Below are 20,628 nucleotides of genomic sequence, written 5' to 3' on the forward strand. Positions count from 1 at the left end.
AAAAAATGTTTTATATATATATATATAGAGAGAGAGAGAGAGAGAGAGAGAGAGAGAGAGAGATCTTGTTTAATATATTAATAACCCTTATATTTTCTGCCCATCCGTTTGTGTATTAAGTGTTATAAATGTATAAAGCAGCTTCAGGAATTCTGACTGAGATGGTTACAAGGCTGTCGTTTGAATGCAGTATTATGTCTATTAATCTCTTTGTTGTTTGGTTGTCTAAGTAGTGTGATTATTATAATGCCACTTTGTAAATCAACTGTAGTGACAGAGCTGTTTGTTATTGTCCAACTCCTCTCATCCAGCAGGTGTTTCTCAAAGATTTCCTCCATTGTTTAATTTCTGACAGGGAGATTCTTCATCCTGAGCTCTTTTTTTTTATTTTTTTATTTTTATTTATACACAGCCGTCACTGGTGTTTGATTATTAATTGGCAATGATAAAGAAAGTACAAACACACTAAATGGAATAAAGATGGGGACTATTAGTTCTCATTGGTAATAGTTTTGTTTTGTTTAGTTTATAAAACTATGCATGAAAACAGGAACTGGGGTGGCGAAAAACGGCAGCAGGTGCTCTTGACTGATGAGTCAAAATTTTAAATATTTGTCTGTAACACAAGGCAGTTTGTTCACTGAAAGGCTGTAAACAGGTACAATAATGAGTGTCTGCAGGAAACAGTGAAGCATAGTGGAGGTTCTTTGAAAGTTTGGGGCTGCATTTCAGCAAATGGAGTTGTTGATTTGGTTAGGATTAATGATGCTAAGAAAAACACTGCTAAGAAAAACAGCATGTTACTTATCCATCATGCAATACGATCAGGGAGGCATCTTATTGGCCCCTGCAGCATGACAATAACCCCAAACATAAAGCCAATGTCATTAAGAACTATCTCCAGGGTAAAGAAGAACAAGGAGTGATGATATGGCCCCCACAGATCCCTGATCTCAACATCATTGAGTCTGTCTAGGATTACATACAGAGACAGAAAGATTTGAGCTAGCCTACATCCACAGAAGATCTGGGGTTAGTACTCTGAAGGCCCGTACACACTGGTCGATATATCGGCCGTTGTCTTGAACGGCCGATATATCGCAGGACCGTTGGCCAGTGTGTACGGCCGATACGTCTGTGAACTCCGTCGTTCACAGACGTATCGCGTCGGCCGCGCAGCACAGCCTACGGCCAATATATCTACCAACATATTGGCGCGTCGCTGTGTGTGTACGGGGCGGTCGGCCGACCGCCCGTACACATGCTGCGGCGGCCGCCTGTGATTGACAGCTGAACTGGGCAGGCGTGTGTACACGCCCGCTCAGTTCATGACGTCAGTCCCCGACGGATCGGGCAGTGTGTATGCTGAACACACTGCTCGATCCGTCCATATATATATATATCTGCAGATCAATTATATCTATTAGTGTGTACCCACCTTAAGAGTTTTGGAACAAACTCCCTGCCGAGTTCCTTTATGCAAGTGTACCTATGAGAATCTATGCCGTTTTGAAGGCAATAGGTGGTCACACCAAATATTGATTTGATTTAGATTTCTCTTCTATACATTCACTTTGCATTTTGCTAATTGATAAAAAATAATCTTTAACACTTCTATTTTTTAAAACATTTTTACTTTGCAGCATTTTTTTCCACACCTGTCTAAAATGTTTGCATAGTAGTGTGTGTGTGTGTGTGTAGATATATACTGCACATATATTGCACACCCCAAAAAATATACAGGGCTTCAGGCGAATATCTCAGGACTAACTGCTTCTCCCATGGGCAGCTTTACGTGGCTTGCTCACAAGTTAGTAGCCCCAGGCATCTTTTTGTGTTGATCTCTGGAGAAAAAACTGCAAATATTGTTCACAAAGAAATGTTATGATCAATGTGTACAATATAAAATATACATTAAAATTTTAGGTGGCACTACTGTCTCTGTAAAATTAGTTCTGCTGAGCAATAACAGACATCCATGCCAGGGAAGCAGCAGGCAAACACTAGTTATAAACTAAACCTGTTTATCCAAAAAAGACTCTTAGTAATCATATTAACTATTGATCTATTTTGTTCTGCCCAGAATAGCAAAAATAAACTTTTCTGTCTTATAATGGCTCAAAGAAAAATGATAATTTCTCTTACGTCCTAGAGGATACTGGGTTCCACATTAGTACCATGGGGTATAGACGGGTTCACTAGGGGCCTTGGGCACTTTAAGAAATCAATAGTGTGCACTGGCTCCTCCCTCTATGCCCCTCCTACCAGACCCAGTTTAGAAAATGTGCCCGAGGAGCCGGTCACGCTTGCGAAGCTCCTGAAGAGTTTTCTTAATTTATTTTCTATTTTTTATTATTTTCAGGCAGGTCTGGTTGGTGAAAGACTGCCTGCTCCGTGGTACTTGGGGGGGCAACTTTCCTAGGGTTGATGGACCCATTCCCCGCTGACAGGACACTGAGCTCCTGAGGGTCCTATTCGCAAACCCCACCACGGCGAGCGTACAGATCCGCAGCACGCCGCCACCCCTAACAGAGCCAGAAGAGTGGTGAGTAGGTGGCCAGCGTCCCAGTTAGCGGGTCACCGGCTGTGCTGACGGCATGAGGGTAGGAGCGCAGCGCTGCATGCACGCTGCACTCCAGGCTTCAGGTACACTGTAGTGTCTGCTGTGAGGGGCGATTGGAGCCACATCTATTACCCGCAAAACTGGCACTATTACACGGGTTCTGATCCCCTACCGACATGCTTCCACACCTCAGCCAGTATAAAGACCGGGAAGACTGCGCACCATTACGGGGGCGGGGACTTCACTATGAGCAGATCCAGCAGCTCACCAGCACCATTTTCCCTCTGCAGCTTTACACAGGCAGCTTGTCAGGGAAGCGCAGCTCCTCCACATGGACTCCAAAGCACCTCAGCGGTACCAGGGGGTCATAGCAATGGGGAGGGGGGGGATCAATAATTTGGTGTACTAAGTCCTATTAAGGGTACTTAGATTGCGACCCAGCTAAGTTTAATCTTTAGCTAGAGGGGCGCTGTGTAGCTGGCTCCACTGTACTCTGTGTCTTCCTAGAAGGGCTCTGTGTGGGTTAACTGCTTTTACCTTTTCCTTACTGTGTGTGTGTGTGTGTGTGTGTGTGTGTGTGTGTGTGTGTGTGTGTGTGTGTGTGTGTGTGTTTCTTTCAAATTTATCATGTCAAAGAAGTGTGTATCATGTACAGCAGAGTGTTGTTCACATAAGGGGGATCACTAACTCAAGATAGTACACATTCTCAAGCTAGTGGATCTGAACCTGTATGGTTAGATTCATTAAAGGGATGATTTCAAATATTTCAAGTAAATTGTCCCAAAATGAAAAAAGGAGATGCAATATTTAAGGCAGTCTGTAGATGGCCTCATGAATAGAGATCAGTGGTCATCCCGTCATCTCAGACCTCTTCTGTTTGTCCACAGAAAAGTGCTCTGGCCCAAATCATGCAGGCTGATACCTAAGATGATGCATCAGACCCAGAGGAGGGTGAGGTGGACTTGGTAGAGGGGGATGCAGCTTTAGCACAGGGAATACAGGCCCTGATTGAAGCTATAAGAGATGTATTACACATTCCTGACAAGGTGTCAGAGGACAAGGAGGAATCCTTTTTTAATGTGAAAAAGAAATCCTCTGCTACTTTTCCTGCTTCTAAGGCAGCGGTGGCCAACCTGTGACTCTCGAGCCGCATGCGGCTCGGTCGGCTCCTGGCCACCGCTGCCCACAGCCCCAGACACATGCACGCCGCTCCGGCGGCGGTGTGTCGCTTCAGTTCGGCGCCGGCCCATGAGCCAATCAGAGCTCGCGGACCGGCAGCTAAGGCTCCTGATTGGCTGCCGGACCGGCACCTAATTGAAGAGAGAAACGGCCGCCAGAGAGTGAGCGGGGCGCGTGGGGGCTGGTGAGCACTGTAGGGACATGTGTATCTGGGACTGGGGGTATATCTGGAACTGGGGGCATAGCAGGCACTGTGGGGACAGGTGTATCTGCAGTGGGGGCATAGCAGGCACTGGGGGCATAGCAGGCACTGTGAGGACATGTGTATCTGCACTAGGGGCATAGCAGGCATTGGGGGCATAGCAGGCACTGTGGGGACATGTGTATCTGGCACTGAGGGCATAGCGGACACTGGATGCATAGCAGGCACTGAAGGTATATCTGGAACTGAGGGCATAGCAGGCACTATTGGGACATGTGTATCTGGCACTGGGGGCATATCTGGCACTGGGGGTATATCTGTCACGGGGAGCATAGCAGGTACTGTGGGGACATGTGTATCTGGCACTGGGGGCATAGCAGGCACTGTGGGGACATGTGTATCTGGCACTGGGGGCATATCTGGCACTGGGGGCATAGCAGGCACTGTGGGTACATGTGTATCTGGCACTGGGGGCATAGCAGGCACTGGAGGCATATCTGGCACTGGGGGCATAGCAGGCACTGTGGGGACATGTGTATCTGCACTGGGGGCATATCTGGCACTGGTAACATAGCAGACACTGTGGAGACGTGTATCAGGCACTGGGTGCATATCTGGCACTGGGGGCATAGCAGGCACTTTGGGCATATCTGGCACTTGGGGAATAGCAGGCAATGGGGACATGTGTATCTGGCACTGGGGGCATATCAGGCACTGTGGGGACATGTGTATCTGGCACTGGGGGCACAGCTGGCACTGTGGGGGCATACACTGGGGGCATGGCAGGCACTGTGGGGACATGTGTATCTGCAGTGGGGGCATATCTAGCACTGGTGGCATAGCAGGCTCTGGGGGTATATCTGGCACTGGGAGCATAGCAGGTACTGTGGGGACATGTGTATCTGGCACTGGTAACATAGCAGACACTGTGGAGACATGTGTATCAGGCACTGGGGGCATATCTGGCACTGGGGGCATAGCAGGCACTGTGGGCATATCTGGCACTGTGGGGACATGTGTATCTGGCACTGGGGGCACAGCTGGCACTGTGGGGGCATACACTGGGGGCATGGCAGGCACTGTGAGGACATGTGTATCTGCAGTGGGGGCATAGCTGGCAGTGGGGGCATAGCAGGCACTGTGGGGACATGTGTATCTGGCACTGGGGCATAGCAGGCACTGTGGGGACATGTGTATCTGCACTAGGGGAATATCTGGCACTGGGAACATAGGCACTGTGGGGACGTGTATCTGGCACTGGGGGCATATCTGGCACTGGGAGCATATCTGGCACTGGGAGCATAGCAGGCATTGTGGGGACATGTGTATCTGCACTGGGGGCATATCTGGCACTGTGGGGACATGTGTATATGGTGCTGGGGGCATAGCAGGCACTGTGGGGACATGTGTATCTGGCACTGGGGGCATAGCAGGCACTGGAGGCATATCTGAAAATGGGGGCATAGCAGACACTGTGGGGACATATGTATCTGGCACTGGGGGCATAGCAGGCACTGAGGGGACATGTGTATCTGGCACTGGGGGCATAGCAGGCACTGAGGGGACGTGTATCTGGCACTGGGGGCATAGCTGGCACTGTGGGGACATATGTATCTGGCATTGGGGACATGTGTATCTGGAACAGTGGGGGCATATGTGTATCTGGCACTGTGGGGGAATATATGTATCTGGCACTGTGGAGGCACCCATTTTTTTGGCATTTTTTATATGTATGTGGCACTGTACTTGGGCATTATATGTATGTGGCACTGTACAACATGACGAAAAACAGGGTTATGATATGAGGTCATACTTCTACAAACGTCATACCGAAAGGTGTGCACACAAAAATGGGGTGTGGCTTTGTGACAACTAGGCCACGCCCTCATATTTGCATGATAGTGACCCTTGCTCTTGACTACAGGTCTTTTCTGGCTCTTTGCCTCTGACTGGTTGGCTACCCCTGTTCTAAGAAATTGAATTCTCTTTTTGAAGCAACTTGGGTTAATCCTGACAGGAAATTTCAGATTCCAAAACGGTTACTCACATCCTTCTCATTTCCTCAGGCCGACCCAGATATCGGTGCATCTGTGCATTCACCTCCTGGGGAAGATGGTAACCTCTTACGAGGCATTTCAATATGGAAGGTTTCACGCAAGACCCTTCCAGCTGGATCTGCTGGACAAATGGTCCGGATCGCATCTCCACATGCACCAGAGGATCCGTCTGTCACCAAGAGCCAGGATTTCTCTTCTGTGGTGGCTACAGATTTTTCACCTGACCAAGGGCCGAAGGTTCAGGAATCAAAATTGGACTCTGCTGACCATGGACGCAAGCCTCAGAGGTTAGGGAGCAGTCACCCAAGGAGAACACTTCCAAGGAAGATGGTCAAGTCAGGAAACAATTCTTCCGATCAACGTTCTGGAACAAACAACATCTTCTTCAAGATCGGGCCATCCAAGTTCAGTCAGACATTGTGACGGCGGTGACGTACATAAACCGACAAAACGGAATGAAGAGCAGAGCAGCAATGTCAGACGTGACAAGGATTCTCCTCTGGGCAGAGAGACACACTGTGGTGCTGTCTGCGATCTTCATTCCAGGAGTGGACAACTGGGAAGCAGACTTCCTCAGCAGACACGACCTCCACCCAGGAGAGTGGGGCCTTCACCCGGAGGTGTTAGGGTGTTTGACTCATCGGTGGGGGACTCCACATATCGACATGATGGCCTCTCGTCTCAACATGAAGCTCCAGCGGTATTGCTCCAGATCAAGAGACCCGCAGGCAGTGGCGGTGGACGCTCTGGTGACTCCGTGGGTCTATCAGATGGTGTATGTCTTTCCACCACTTTCATTGATCCCAAGAATTCTCAAAAGAATAAAAAGGGAAAGGGTTCAAGCAATTCTCATTGCTCGGGATTGGCCAAGAAGGGTTTGGTTCGCAGATCTACTGATAATGCTTCTGGAGGACCCGTGGCCTCTATCTCTTCGGGAGGATCTTCTACAACAGGTCCCATTCGTCTATCAAGACTTACCATAGCTACGTTTGACGGTATGGAGGTTGAGCGTCAGATTCTAGCCCGGAAAGGTATTCTGGACAGGATAATTCCTACCTTGATCCAAGCCATGAAAGGGGTAACGTCAAAACATTACCACCGAATTTGGAGAAAATACGTCTCTTGTGAAAACATTAAATTTCCTGTGGTGGAATTTCAACTGGGTCGTTTTTTGCAGTCTGGTGCAGATGTGGGCCTACGTTTAGGATCCATAAAAGTCCAGATTTCGGCCTTGTCCGTATTCTTCCAGAAACAGTTGGCTTCGCTTCCTGGAGTTCAGACCTTCTTGAAAGGTGTTCTGCACATCCAGCTGCCCTTTATGCCTCCCACGGCACCATGGGATCTTAATGTGGTGTTGAAATTTCTGCAGTCAGATTGGTTTGAGCCTTTACAGGAGGTGGATGTAAAGTTTCTTACATGGAAGACCGTCACACTATTGGCCTTGGCTTTGGCATGGCGTGTTTCGGACTTGGGAGGCTTGTCTCACAAGAGCCCCTATTTGATTTTCCATGAAAATAGAGCCAAACTCAGAACTCGTCAGCAATTTCTTCCAAAGGTGGTGTCTGCGTTTCATATCAACCAGCCAATTGTGGTTTCGGTGTTTGCTGACATCTCTTCTACTTCAAAGTCCTTGGATGTTGTGAGGGCTTTGAGAATCTATGTCAAGCGGATGGCTCGTCACAGAAAATCGGACTCGCTGTTCGTGCTTTATGATCCCAAGAAAATTGGGTGTCCTGCTTCTAAGCAGTCTATTGCTCACTGGATCACGCTGACTATCCAGCATGCTTACTCTACGGCAAGCTTGCCAGTTCCTAAATCTGTTCATGCCCATTCTACTCGGTCGGGGGGTTCTTCCTGGGCGGCTGCCCGGGGTGTCTCGGCTTTACAACTCTGCCGAGCAGCAGCTACTTGGTCTGGTTTGAACACGTTTGCTAAGTTCTACAAGTTCGATACCTTGGCCTCTGAGGACCTTAAGTTTGGTCAGTCAGTTCTGCAAGAACCTCAGCACCCTCCCACCCGGTGAGCTTTGGTACATCCCCATGGTACTAATGTGGACCCCAGTATCCTCTAGGACGTAAGAGAAAATAGGATTTTATTTACCTACCGGTAAATCTTTTTCTCATAGTCCGTAGAGGATACTGGGCTCCTGCCCAGTACTTCATGTTTCCTGTAGGGTTACTTGGTTAAGTATTGTTGTGGGATCAGCCATTGCTGTTCCTGTTCATGTTATGTTAACATGGTTTTCTTCTTGTGTGTGCTGGTTCGAATCTCACCACTATCCTTTCTGAATCCTTGTCTCAAGATATGTCCGTCTCCTCGGGCACAGTTTCTAGACTGAGTCTGGTAGGAGGGGCATTGAGGGAGGAGCCAGTGCACACTATTGATTTCTTAAAGTGCCCAAGGCTTCTAGTGGACCCGTCTATACCCCATGGTACTAATGTGGACCCCAGTATCTTCTACAGTCTACAAGAAAAGGATTTACCAGTAGGCAATTAAAATCCTATTTTCTAAAGTGACAAACATCCTGTAGCTTTGTATAAAATTATATATTAACCATATGTTACCTGTTGAAAATATTTCTGCATTGCTGTGTTGTTCCTAGTTTTGTACCAGGCCTTCCCCCAGCCCAAACCCACATTTATAATGCTATAAAAGCTAATGATGCAAAAAATGGCATATGTTACTATGACAAAATATGTGCTATTAATTATTATGTTCTCTGTGCCAGTTGCTGGGCCTCCAAGTAACACTAGAAATGTTCGGTACCCAAAAAATTGCACTTAGATAAATGTACAGTACCACTAAGATGCAAGCATGAAACGATAATGTGCTCTATGCTTCCACAGGTTACTGACATGATGCTTCAGGACAAGCAGTACCCAGATTGGGGTAAATCTGCACGTGCCTTCTGGAGAAGGGGAAATATTCGGATAATCTTGTTCTGGTATGTACAAGGTCATTTTAAACAACAATGATAATATAAATGCTGTTTGTACTGCACATAATGGCTCATGATCTCTGTAGACTGTAAACTGTCATGAGCAGGGCCCTCTTCCCATATGCGCTTTACCTTTACTCACTTATACCCAGGGCCGGTTTTGGGGCTTCTTGCGCCCCGGACGGCATTAGAGGGGCGTGGCTTCATACAGGTGGCGTGGTCAGTTAGCCCCCTGTACTGTAGTAGGATGTGCGGTGCGCGATGACGTCATCGCGCACCGCACAGCAAAGGTCCTCTCCACGAAGGAAAACTAGACGCTAAGCGTCTAGTTCCCTTCGTGGAGAGGACCTTTGCTGTGCGGTGCGCGATGACGTCAACGTGCACCGCACATCATTACAGTAAAGGTCCTCTCCACGAAGGGAAACTAGACGCGTAGCGTCTAGTTTCCCTTCACAGCGGGCAGCAGGACAGCGGCAGCGGGGGGCACAGCAGCAGCGGATCTTGCCAAGGTGCGGCGCCCTCCGGATGGCGCCGGCGCCCTCCGGAAGGCGGCGCCCCAGGCAACAGTCCTGCTTGCCCGTGGCAAGATCCGCTACTGCTTATACCATCATCTCCACCCCAGCACCTAACTCTTGGGCACTGCCGCCCTCCTGCTTATGTGCTTATCTGCTGATGCAGCAATGTTTATAAACCTGATCATGTCTTGCAATGTACTGTAATGCTGGGTAGACACTAAATGATGTGTGTACCCAGCAATGGCACTATGCAACTGCAAAATACATTGCACATGCAGCACGCCAGACAGAACAACCCACGAAGCGACCGGTGGGAATATGTGATCGCGGATACACACTAAGCGATGTGGCCCATATATATTGTTCCGATCCGCTTCGGATTGATATATCGTCCGATTAATCGCCAAGTATGTACCCTGCTTTAGTCACTTTCTTTCTTGTTTTGTTCATATTGTTTCTTTTTATGTACTTTGTAAGGTGCTGCGGACCCTGGTTACTCTCTGGGTTCTTAACTAAAACAGATTATGCTTAAAGATGGTTATTGGCAAGAGACTAAGAAGGTGATTCAGACTGAATCGCTGCAGCGGCAGCGATCGCAGTCTGAATTACTTTGTGGAGCGGCTGCACTGTGCGTGCACACCCCAGGAGTCCAGTGAGATACTATCAGCATCTCAGGGCTGTGATCACCTCTGCCTGATTGACAGGAGGAGGGGGTCACGGGTGGGAAGGGGCGTGCCAACGTCGTTAGAAGGGTGATGGTGGGGCGCAGTCCGAACAACGAATGTGTGTCCAGACCGTTGGGGGCTCGGGCCGTGGTGGTTGCGTTATGTGACGTCACATGCAGCCGCTGCGACCCGGGACGCGGCGAGTAGCTCCCTGCCAGCGCACAGGTGCTGCACTGGCAGGGAGCTACTCGTCAGGTATAAAAGCATCGCCACCATTCGATGCTTTTGTACCTGTTGCGGGAAGGGGTAGGGTCAGACATACGGGGTAGATTAGTCCTGTGCTGGGCGTCCCCCCGCATGTCTGTGAAACTGAACATAGATGTGCTAAATTTATCACATCTATGATCGGATCTGAATTAGGCCCTAATTTCCAAAACTGTGAAACTTCATAACTTCCTTGGTTATGGCTTTGTTCATTGACTGTAGATACCATGGCCTCTTGCAGTTCTTCTTTCTGCGTGTGCTGCTGTTGTGTGTGTAGTATTCATGTTGATTCATTTAAAAGAAAATGTACTCAAAGCTGCACTACCACCTACATAACAATTTACTAATGTGCTCCTTCTCCAAGCCGAGTTCTGTAATAGAGGATGGCTAAAGAAATTAACTTGGGAGGACAAGTGTGGGAAGTGAGAGGGTGGCCCAATTTCAGTCAAAAGATTGCAGCTGGGTATTGTCCTCCATGCTCGCAAAACTCTCCCCATCCTTTCCTGATGCCAACTATAGGAGATATGGGGGGAGCCCTGTAAAAAGTAAGCGGGAGTGGAGATTTAAAACACTTTCAGTCATTCTATTTTGAAGCTATAATTTATTTAGGGGCTAGTACAATTCCCATATAGATTCCAGATGATATACTTATCTTTCATTTATTTTTTGTCAACTATGATTTTGTCTATACTGTATTTGCTGAAGAATGTGCACTTTTTAAATTTGTTTATGTTTAAATTGACTCATGGGAAGACAAATCCTCCCAAATATAACACTCAAAATATAAAAAACAAACTTCCAATTACATTACGAGAAATGACTACATTTTCATGAAGTAGATAATTCTATAGAATAAAATAAAAGTGATTAGTTTTTTAAGCTTTTGCCTGTGATTTAACGTCTCTCATAAAATATTAATTTTCTGTCGCAATTTTATCTTTTTTTCCTCTTCCGTCCTTGAGGATGCTGGGGTCCAATTTAGTACCATCGGGTATAGACGGGTCCTTTGGGAGCCACTGGCACTTTAAGAGTTTAATAATGTGGGCTGGCCCCTCCCTCTATGCATCCCTTGCTAAAGGGGTGCAATTAATGATTGAAGCAATTAGGGATGTGTTGCATATTAATGAGAAAGTGCCTGAGCAAGAAGAATCTTATTTTACAGTAAATAAGAAATCCTCGCTTACCTTCCCTGCTTCTAAGGAGTTAAACTCCTTGTTTGAAAAGTCCTGGGAAAACCCAGAGAAAAAATTCCAGATTCCTAAAAGAATTCTCATTGCTTTTCCTTTCCCTGAAGAGAACAGAAAAAAGTGGGAAAACCCACCTATAGTTGACGCTTCTGTATCTAGATTGTCAAAAAAGGTGGTTTTACCTGTCCCCGGTTCAACCGCCTTAAAGGAGCCGGCTGACCGCAAGTTTGAGACTACGCTCAAATCACTATACACGGCTACAGGCGTGGCATTAAGGCCCACTATTGCTTGTGCGTGGATTTCTAAAGCTACAGTAAAGTGGTCAGGCTCATTACTTGAGGATTTAGAAACTATGGATAGGAGTGACATTGACTTGTTTTTACGTCACATACAGGATTCTGCAGGTTTCATGGTGGAGGCCATGAAGGACATTGGCCTGCTTAATGCAAGGGCTACTTCCATGGCAGTCTCGGCTTGCAGAGGACTCTGGCTATGCCAATGGACTGCGGATGCGGAATCCAAGAAAGTGTGGAGAACCTACCCTTCACAGGTCAGGCTCTGTTTGGGGAAGCTCTGGATGCATGGATCTCCACGACAACTGCGGGTAAGTCGGCATTTCTTCCCTCCGTAGCTGCACCGGCTCGGAAGTCTTATCCTACGCCTACACTGCAGTCCTTTCGGACCGCTAAATTAAAAAAATCCAAAAACCCCCACACCTTCTTTAGAGGAGGTCGGGGAAACAGGTTCTCAGGAACGGAAACCAGGTTCTGCTTCCTCAAAATCTTCAGCATGACTGTGGACCTCCAAGCCTGGAGATCGGTCAGGTGGGAGCGAGAATAAATTATTTCAGTCACGTGTGGGCGTCATCATGCCTGGATTCCTGGGTGACAGATATTGTTGCCCAGGGGTACAGACTGGAGTTTCAAGAACTCCCACCTCACAGATTCTTCAAATCAGGCTTACCAGCTTTGCTGACAGAAAGTGCTATCCTACAGGAAGCCATTCAAAAATTGGTACGAACAAATGTCATTGTTCTAGTTCCACCTCACCTAACAGCCAAGGGTTATTACTCAAACCTGTTTGTGGTACCTAAACCAGACTGTTCGGTAAGGCCTGTTTTGAACCTGAAGTCATTGAACCCTTACTTGAGGGTTTTCCAATTCAAGATGGAGGATCTGAGAGCGGTGATCTCAGGTCTGGAGGAGGGGGAATTTCCTAGTATCCCTGGATATCAAGGATGCGTACCTTCACATTCCGATCTGGCCGCCTCACCAGGCCTATCTACGGTTTGCACTACAGGACTGTCACTATCAGCTCCAGACATTACCATTCGGCCCCTCCAGAGCACAGGGGGTGTTTACCGAGATCATGGCGGAGATGATGCTCCTCCTTCGCAAACAGAAAGTGAACATAATTCCGTATCTGGATGATCTGCTGATAAAAGCATCTTCCAAGGAGAATCTGTTGCAGAGTATTTCACTCTCAACTAAACTACTCCGGGATCATGGGTGGATCCTGAACCTTCCAAAGTCACATTTGGAACCGACAAGGAGACTGCCATTCCTGGGAATGATACTCGACACGGAAGTGCAGAGGGTGTTTCTACCACTGGAGAAAGTGTTGGTGATCCAATCAATGGTCCGGGATGTCTTGCGACCAGCCCGGGTATCGGTTCATCATTGCATTCGCCTTCTAGGGAAGATGGTAGCCTCCTACAATGCTCTAGAGTTCGGAAGATTCCATGCAAGGTTCTTCCAGCTGAATCTCCTGGACAAGTAGTCGGGATCACATCTTCACATGAACCAGCGGATACGCCTGTCGCCGAAAGCCAGAATCTCGCTTCTCTGGTGGCTGCAAACTTCTCACCTGCTCGAGGGCCGCAGGTTTGGAATTCAGAATTGGATTCTTCCAACCATGAATGCAAGCCTCAGAGGTTGGGAGGCAGTTACCCAGGGGGAAAACTTCAAGGAAGATGGTCAAGTCAGGAATCAGTCCTTCCAATAAACATTCTGAAACTAAGGGCCATCTACAACGGCCTTCTCCAATCGGCACATATTCTGCAAGATTGAGCCATTCAGGTTCAGTTGGACAACGTCACAGCAGTGTCCTACATAAACAGGCAGGGTGGAATGAAGAGCAGGGCTTCAATGTCAGAGGTAACAAGAATCCTCCTCTGGGCAGAAAGGCAAGCGCTGGCTAGGTCGGCAATCTTCATTCTGGGAGTGAACAACTGGAAGCTGACTTCCTCAGCAGACACGATCTCCATCCAGGAGAATGGGGCCTCCACCCGGAAGTGTTCGCAGAGGTAACAAGCCGGTTGGGTGTACCTCAAATAGACATGATGGCCTCTCACCTCAACAAGAAGCTTCAGAGGTACTGTTCCAGGTCGAGAGACCCACAAGCAGTGGCCGTACACGCCCTGGTGACTCCGTGGGTGTTCCAGTCAGTGTATGTGTTCCCTCCACTTCCACTCATCCCAAGGGTTCTCAAACTGTTAAAAAGATCAGGAATACAGGCGATCCTCATTGCTCCGGACTTGCCAAGAATGGCTTGGTACGTGGATTTTCTGGAGTTACTGCTGGAAGATCTGAGGCCTCTTCCTCTTCGCGAAGACCTTCTACAACAGGGGCCATTCGCCTATCAAGACTTACCGCGGCTACGTTTGATGGCATGGAAGTTGAACGCCAGATCTTAGCTCGGAAGGTCATTCCGAACAAGGTTATTCCTACTCTGATCCAAGCTAGGAAGGGGGTAACGTCTAAACATTACCATCGGATTTGGATAAAGTATGTCTCTTGGTGTGAATCCAAGAAGTTTCCTATGGTGGAGTTTCAACTGGGACATTTTCTCCTCTTTCTGCAAGCAGGTGTGGAATGTGGGCCTACGCTTGGGCTCAGTCAAAGTCCAGATTTCGGCCTTGTCCATTTTCTTACAGAAACAATTGGCTACTATACCTGAGGTTCAGACTTTCTTGAAAGAAGTTCTGCACATCCAACCACCCTTTGTTCCTCCTACGGCACCTTGGGATCTTAATGTGGTGCTGCAGTTCCTGCAATTGGTTTGGTTCGAACCTTTACAGGAGGTGGACGTAAAGTTTCTTACTTGTAAGGCAGTCACACTGTTGACATTGGCATCTGCAAGACGTGTGTCAGGATTGGGGGCATTGTCGCACAAGAGCCCCTACTTGATTTTCCATGAGGATAGCGCTGAGTTCAGAATGCATCAGCAATTTCTTCCAAAGGTTGTGTCGGCTTTTCATATCAACCAACCTATTGTGGTGCCTGTGGCTACTGACACCTCAATTAGCTCAAAGTCCTTGGATGTTGTGCGGGCTTTGAAGATATATGTAAAGAGAACTTCTTGTCACAGGAAATCGGATGCTCTCTTTGTCCTTTATGATCCCAACAAGATTGGGTGTCCTGCTTCTTAGCAGACAATTTCTCGCTGGATCAGGCTTACTATCCAGCATGCTTATTCGATGGCAGGATTGCCGATTCCAAATTCTGTTCAGGCCCACTCTACTATTAAGGTGGGTTCTACCTGGGTGGCTGTCCGGGGTGTCTCGGCTGTACAGCTTTGCCGAGCAGCTACTTGGTCAGGGTCGAACACGTTTGCTAAGTTCTACAAGTTCGATAATTTGGCCTCTGAGGACCTATAGTTTGGTCAATATGTTCTGCAGGAACCTCAGCACTCTCCCTCCCGTACTGGGAGCTTTGGTACATCCCCATGGTACTAAATTGGACCCTAGCATCCTCTAGGATGTAAGAGAAAATAGGATTTTAATTACCTACCGGTAAATCCTTTTTTCGTAGTCCGTAGAGGATACTGGGCGCCCAGTGCTTCGTATTCCTGCATAGTTACTTGGTTCAGTACTGTTGGTTCAGCCGTTGCTGAATTGTTCCAAGTTGGTTAGCTTTGCTTTCCTTTTTGTTATGTGAGAGCTGGTTTGAATCTCACCACTATCTGCGTATTTCCTTCTCTCGAAGTATGTCCATCTCCTTGGGCACAGTTTCTAGACTGAGTCTGGTAGGAGGGGCATAGAGAGAGGGGCCAGCCCACACTATTAAACTCTTAAAGTGCCAGTGGCTCCCAAAGGACCTGTATATAACCCCATGGTACTAAATTGGACCCCAGCATCCTCTATGGACTAGGAGAAAAGGATTTACCTGTAGGTAATTAAAATTCTATTTTTCCCCCAAGCCAAACCTCCTTACCCCTGATTATCTATTCCCTCCTTCCTAGCTCATATATGTTCAGTTTCCCACTTTTCCTGTTTCATGTGTAAATGGAGCTATCTCATTATTGACTATTTGATTTTTACATGCTTTGTTTTTTGTTTTTGTTTTGTGTGATTGCATAAAAAAGAAAAGAGTATATAAAAGACAGACTTTGCTAAATAACTTATGCACTTGCTAAATAACTTAGCATACAAGCGAGCAAACCCAAGGGGCTGGCTCACATATTTTAGAATTTTTTTTTTGTGATCATTGTTTATTGGTACTCACGAATAAACACAAAACTTCACTACAGTCACAAAATAATATCAAGAATGTAAGTTCCTGTTTTACAGATGTGTTTACATATCTCTATCCTCAAATTGCACCAAATAACCCCGACCAACACTAATGCTAAGTACCTACACATGTGTCCTCATACATCTAGCCTCAATATGCCATGCAGTGGGAGATGCTTGTCGTTAGTGAGCTCACCAGTTCTGCACAACTCCGCTAGCATTGGGCATCTTTTTGCCGAAAATGTGTCTTAAGGTGGGTACACACTAGTAGATATATCTGCAGATCAATTGATCTGCAGATATATCTATGGACGGATCGGGCAGTGTGTTGAACATACACACTGCCCAATCCGTCGGAGACTGACGTCATGAACTGGGCGGGCGTGTACACACGCCCGCCCAGTTCAGCTGTCTATCACTGCCGGCCGCCGCAGCATGTGTACGGGCGGTCGGCCGACCGCCGTACACACACAGCGATGCGCCAATATATTGGTAGATATATTGGCCATCGGCTGTGCTGCGGGGCCGACGCGATACGTCTGTGAACGACGGAGTTCACAGACGTATCGGCCGTACACACTGGCCGACGGACCCGCGATATATCGGCCGTTCAAGAGAACGGCCGATATATCGACCAGTGTGTACGGGCCTTTAGACACAATGCAGCTAGGACTCACCAGAACGGTGCTGATTCATTTGATATGTAACACTTGTATATCTGTGTATAACTGAGTTTGTATATGAAGCACAACAGAACTTGGTATGGAAGAAAGCCTCATCCACTGCATTGTAGCATTTCATATGCAGATTCAGAGACTCAATTGCACACAGGTATACAGTGTTACTATACCTCCCAACTTTGTCCTCATCGAAAGAGGGATACACATGTGGCGAAGCCGCGCACGCTCCAGAAAAGGGGACATGGCCTATGAAAAGGGGGCATGGCTTCGCAGGAGGACCCGCGATTGCAAGCCATGCTCCCCGTTTTTGTCACTGAGGGGGCATGCCCAGCGCTCCGTTAGCTGCTGGCATGCCCCCTCTCCTTCTGTCTCCACTGAATAGAAGCAGAGCAGCGAGTGCAGGAGCCTCCCAACTGCCCCCCCCCCCACCGCGGGACGGTTCCTAAAAAACGGGATTGTCCCGCGAAAATCGGGACAGTTGGGCGGTATGGTGTTACATATCAAACTATTCAGCACAGTCTCTTGGTGCATCTTTGCTGCATCTGAGATGCATTTTTGGCATAAAAGAATACAAAAAATATGTCCAATGCTAACAGTCTCTCACAGGATCTGGCATGCCAAGAGGGGCTATAGTACACCATAAGCAAACAAGGTTGCTAGATTGAGGAAAAGTAGCACAATGAAGGAGAAAGTAGCAGGAAAATGTAGCAAAGTTGAGGTAAAAGTAGCAAAATTGAGAAAAAAAGACACAGCATGGGAGTCACGCTAGGCTTCTTGTGCCATATGCCCAAAAGATTAGGTGAATAAAGACTCATCTATAGAATAACAAAGAAAGGGTGGGATATAAGCAAACTGATTTAAAGTGGATAAACTAGCAGATAGCAAAAGAGAGGTGGAGTGTGTGGGCATCGAGTGGGGTTGTGGGTGTAGTTGCTCACAAGGTCGTAGCTACCATAGGTGCAGGGAGTGCAGCTGCTGTGGGGCCTGAGAGGGGCCCACCTTCTCTGTCAAACTTACATGTGTTTTATAAATTTTTCACCATTGGGTGGCACATAGGGGCCCTTACAGACTTTTGCCTTTTTGGCCCACAATATATCTAGTTATGCCCTTGGATCTACTAATGTAATGTGTTATAAAATGAACTGGAGACATTATAATGTTACATAATATGAACTAGGGCACTTTAATGTGGCATAATATGAACAGGGGACACTGTATTTTAAAATATGAATTGGGGGTACTGTGCTGCTTAATGTGTAATGGCAGACCTACTCACAATGCGAGAATCTGAACTAGGGCACTACTATGTTTTATAAAATAAACTAGAGCACTATTATAGGGCATAACATTAACAACTGCTGCAGAGAGGTGTCTCTCTCTGTCTAGATGCATTTGGACAGGGGCCCCTTCAAAATGTTGCTATGGTGTCCACAAAGTTCTGGCTACACCCCTGGTTGCTCATGTGTCTTCCACTTCAAATAGGCCAATTACAAGAAGACCAGGAACATATTATATTAATAAGAGAAAGCTCTGTACTATTCTGTATTCTTGTACAGTAGTCTAGCCAGGCCATCCATGTGGTAATGAATTCCTGGAATCTGTACTCAAAAGAAAAATCATCTGTGTCTATTAAACTAGTCAGAGATTAGTGGAGTTTGTTGTCTTTCCAGTAAATGGGGATTATACATTTTCCTGCTTTGTTAAAGTGTTTAAGGATTTTATGTACCTAGAAAAAGGTTGATCAAGACAGACAGAATTAAGGGCCAGACGTCCCTTCCTCTCTGATCACTGCCTTGGTGTTCTGAATTACCTAGTGGCAGACCTCCTGAACCTTTGTTATTCCAACAAAATATGAGCAGTGGAACCTGGGAATTCCTTACATCACTAGGGAACATTTCAGAGAATCTGATTCAATGATGGAGGTGCTCTGTGAGGGACATGCATGTATAAAAGTAATGTTTATACAGTAACAAAAAAGGAGTTGGGGTACAGCATACTATTTATTGTGGATATGACTCTGTCAAAAATGCTTCACCCTGCAGGTGATGCAAAGCTATCTATCCGCCAATCCCCATTCCATCTGTTCGGAAAATGAAACAATGGGGGTAATTCCAAGTTGATCGCAGCAGTAATTTTGTTAGCAGTTGGGCAAAACCATGTGCACTGCAGGGGAGGCAGATATAACATGTGCAGAAAGAGTTAGATTTGGGTTGGTTATTTTGTTTCTGTGCAGGGTAAATACTGGCTGCTTTATTTTTACACTGCAAATTAGATTGCTGATTGAACACACCACACCCAAATCTAACTCTCTCTGCACATGTTAAATCTTCCTCCCCTGCAGTGCACATGGGGGTAATTCCAAGTTGATCGCAGCAGGAAATTTTTTAGCAGTTGGGCAAAACCATGTGCACTGCAGGGGAGGCAGCTATAACATGTGCAGAGAGAGATAGATTTGGGTGTTATGAGTTCAATCTGCAATCTAAATAGCAGTGTAAAAATAAAGCAGCCAGTTATTACCCTGCACAGAAACAAAATAACCCACCCAAATCTTGCTCTCTCTGCAAATGTTATATCTGCCCCCCCCCCCCCCCCCCCCCCCCTGCAGTGCACATGGTTTTGCCCAACTGCTAAAAAATTTCCTGCTGCGATCAACTTGGAATTACCCCCATGGTTTTGCCCGACTGCTAACATAATTCCTGCTGCTATCAACTTGGAATTACCCCCAATAAACGCATTACCATCCACCAGCTGACCAAGAGAGAGACAAACATTGTCACACCAATGTAGAAATTAATTCTGGTGCATGCCTGACAGAAAGTCATGGTTGTGTAACAGAGAAATGAGAGGGGACGTTATGGAGGAAATGTGTTTAAGATGCCTACTGTATACTTTTTACAGCAAGTCTTGAAGGAGAGTTCAGTAGGTGAGGCCAACCCCAAGGGATGTCCTCTATGGGAACGTGGAGAAATATTAATCCATTGTTAATATTGTTCGGCGTACCACTGGTACTATGTAAAAGATTCAGGTGACTATGACCAATGACAAAGTAATCAATGCGTGCATATACTTGATGAAGGGAAGAAGGTATAATCCCTTTCTGTGGGCTGTTGTATGCACCACTCATTAGTCGGCTGTTGGAAATTAAGCAAGCAGCTTGCCTAACAATGGCGTTGAAAAGAGAGAGCAGGCATATTGTTAGATGTGTCCAGTTCTGAGTCAAAGATCCAAATAAAATCTCTACCATTTTGTTAAGAGTCGACTTGATCCAGTATCTTTTGGAAAACTGCTATCTGGCACCAGTTAGGAGCCTAAAGATTAACAAAGGTGAATTCTTGAATAAACCTATTCCCCTTCACTAGAAGACTATGACTTCATTTAAAGTTTGGGAAGTAACATCAGACAGTGGTAGCTGTTGGAAGACATTATTGTGATCCCCTTCATTTTTCCAACTGCGGTATATTGTTACTGCTAATTTAGGAACCATACCATGTTTGACGTGTGTCTCCTGTATAAAAATGACTTCTACACATTTGCTGCATAGAATGACCTCCATTGGCGGGATGTAATGCAGTCCGAGGTTGCCGGACAATCTTGAAGGTTTCTTTTAAAGCGACAATCACTTACAAGGCAAAAACATGCCTTGTAAGTGATTATTCCTTTAAAAAAAGTCTGAAACAACTAACGTAAATATTATAACAATAATGCTCTGTTACGAGCCGCTGCTGTTTAAGGGTTTCCTAGAATTTTACCAAACAGCTCGTCAGTTTCTGTCCCTCTACTTCCTCCTCTTTTACTTCCTTTTTTTTCTTACTCTTCATATTCTTCATTCACCTTTTCCATTTCTCCTTTCACTACTTATTTTTTC

At 46.6% G+C, this 20,628-nt stretch overlaps 1 protein-coding gene across 3 annotated transcripts in view; it reads left to right on the top strand.

Annotated features, from left to right (window-relative positions):
- Positions 1–20,628, top strand: part of TMEM117 (transmembrane protein 117) — a 724,897-nt gene that overhangs the window by 410,769 nt on the left and 293,500 nt on the right. For all 3 annotated transcript variants that reach the window (XM_063927348.1, XM_063927349.1, XM_063927347.1), the window contains exon 5: positions 8,848–8,945. In XM_063927348.1, coding sequence (XP_063783418.1) covers positions 8,848–8,945 — 98 coding nt within the window. The remainder of the gene's footprint in view (positions 1–8,847; positions 8,946–20,628) is intronic.

This window comes from Pseudophryne corroboree, chromosome 6 (assembly GCF_028390025.1).
Source record: "Pseudophryne corroboree isolate aPseCor3 chromosome 6, aPseCor3.hap2, whole genome shotgun sequence".
Classification (NCBI taxonomy): domain Eukaryota; kingdom Metazoa; phylum Chordata; class Amphibia; order Anura; family Myobatrachidae; genus Pseudophryne; species Pseudophryne corroboree.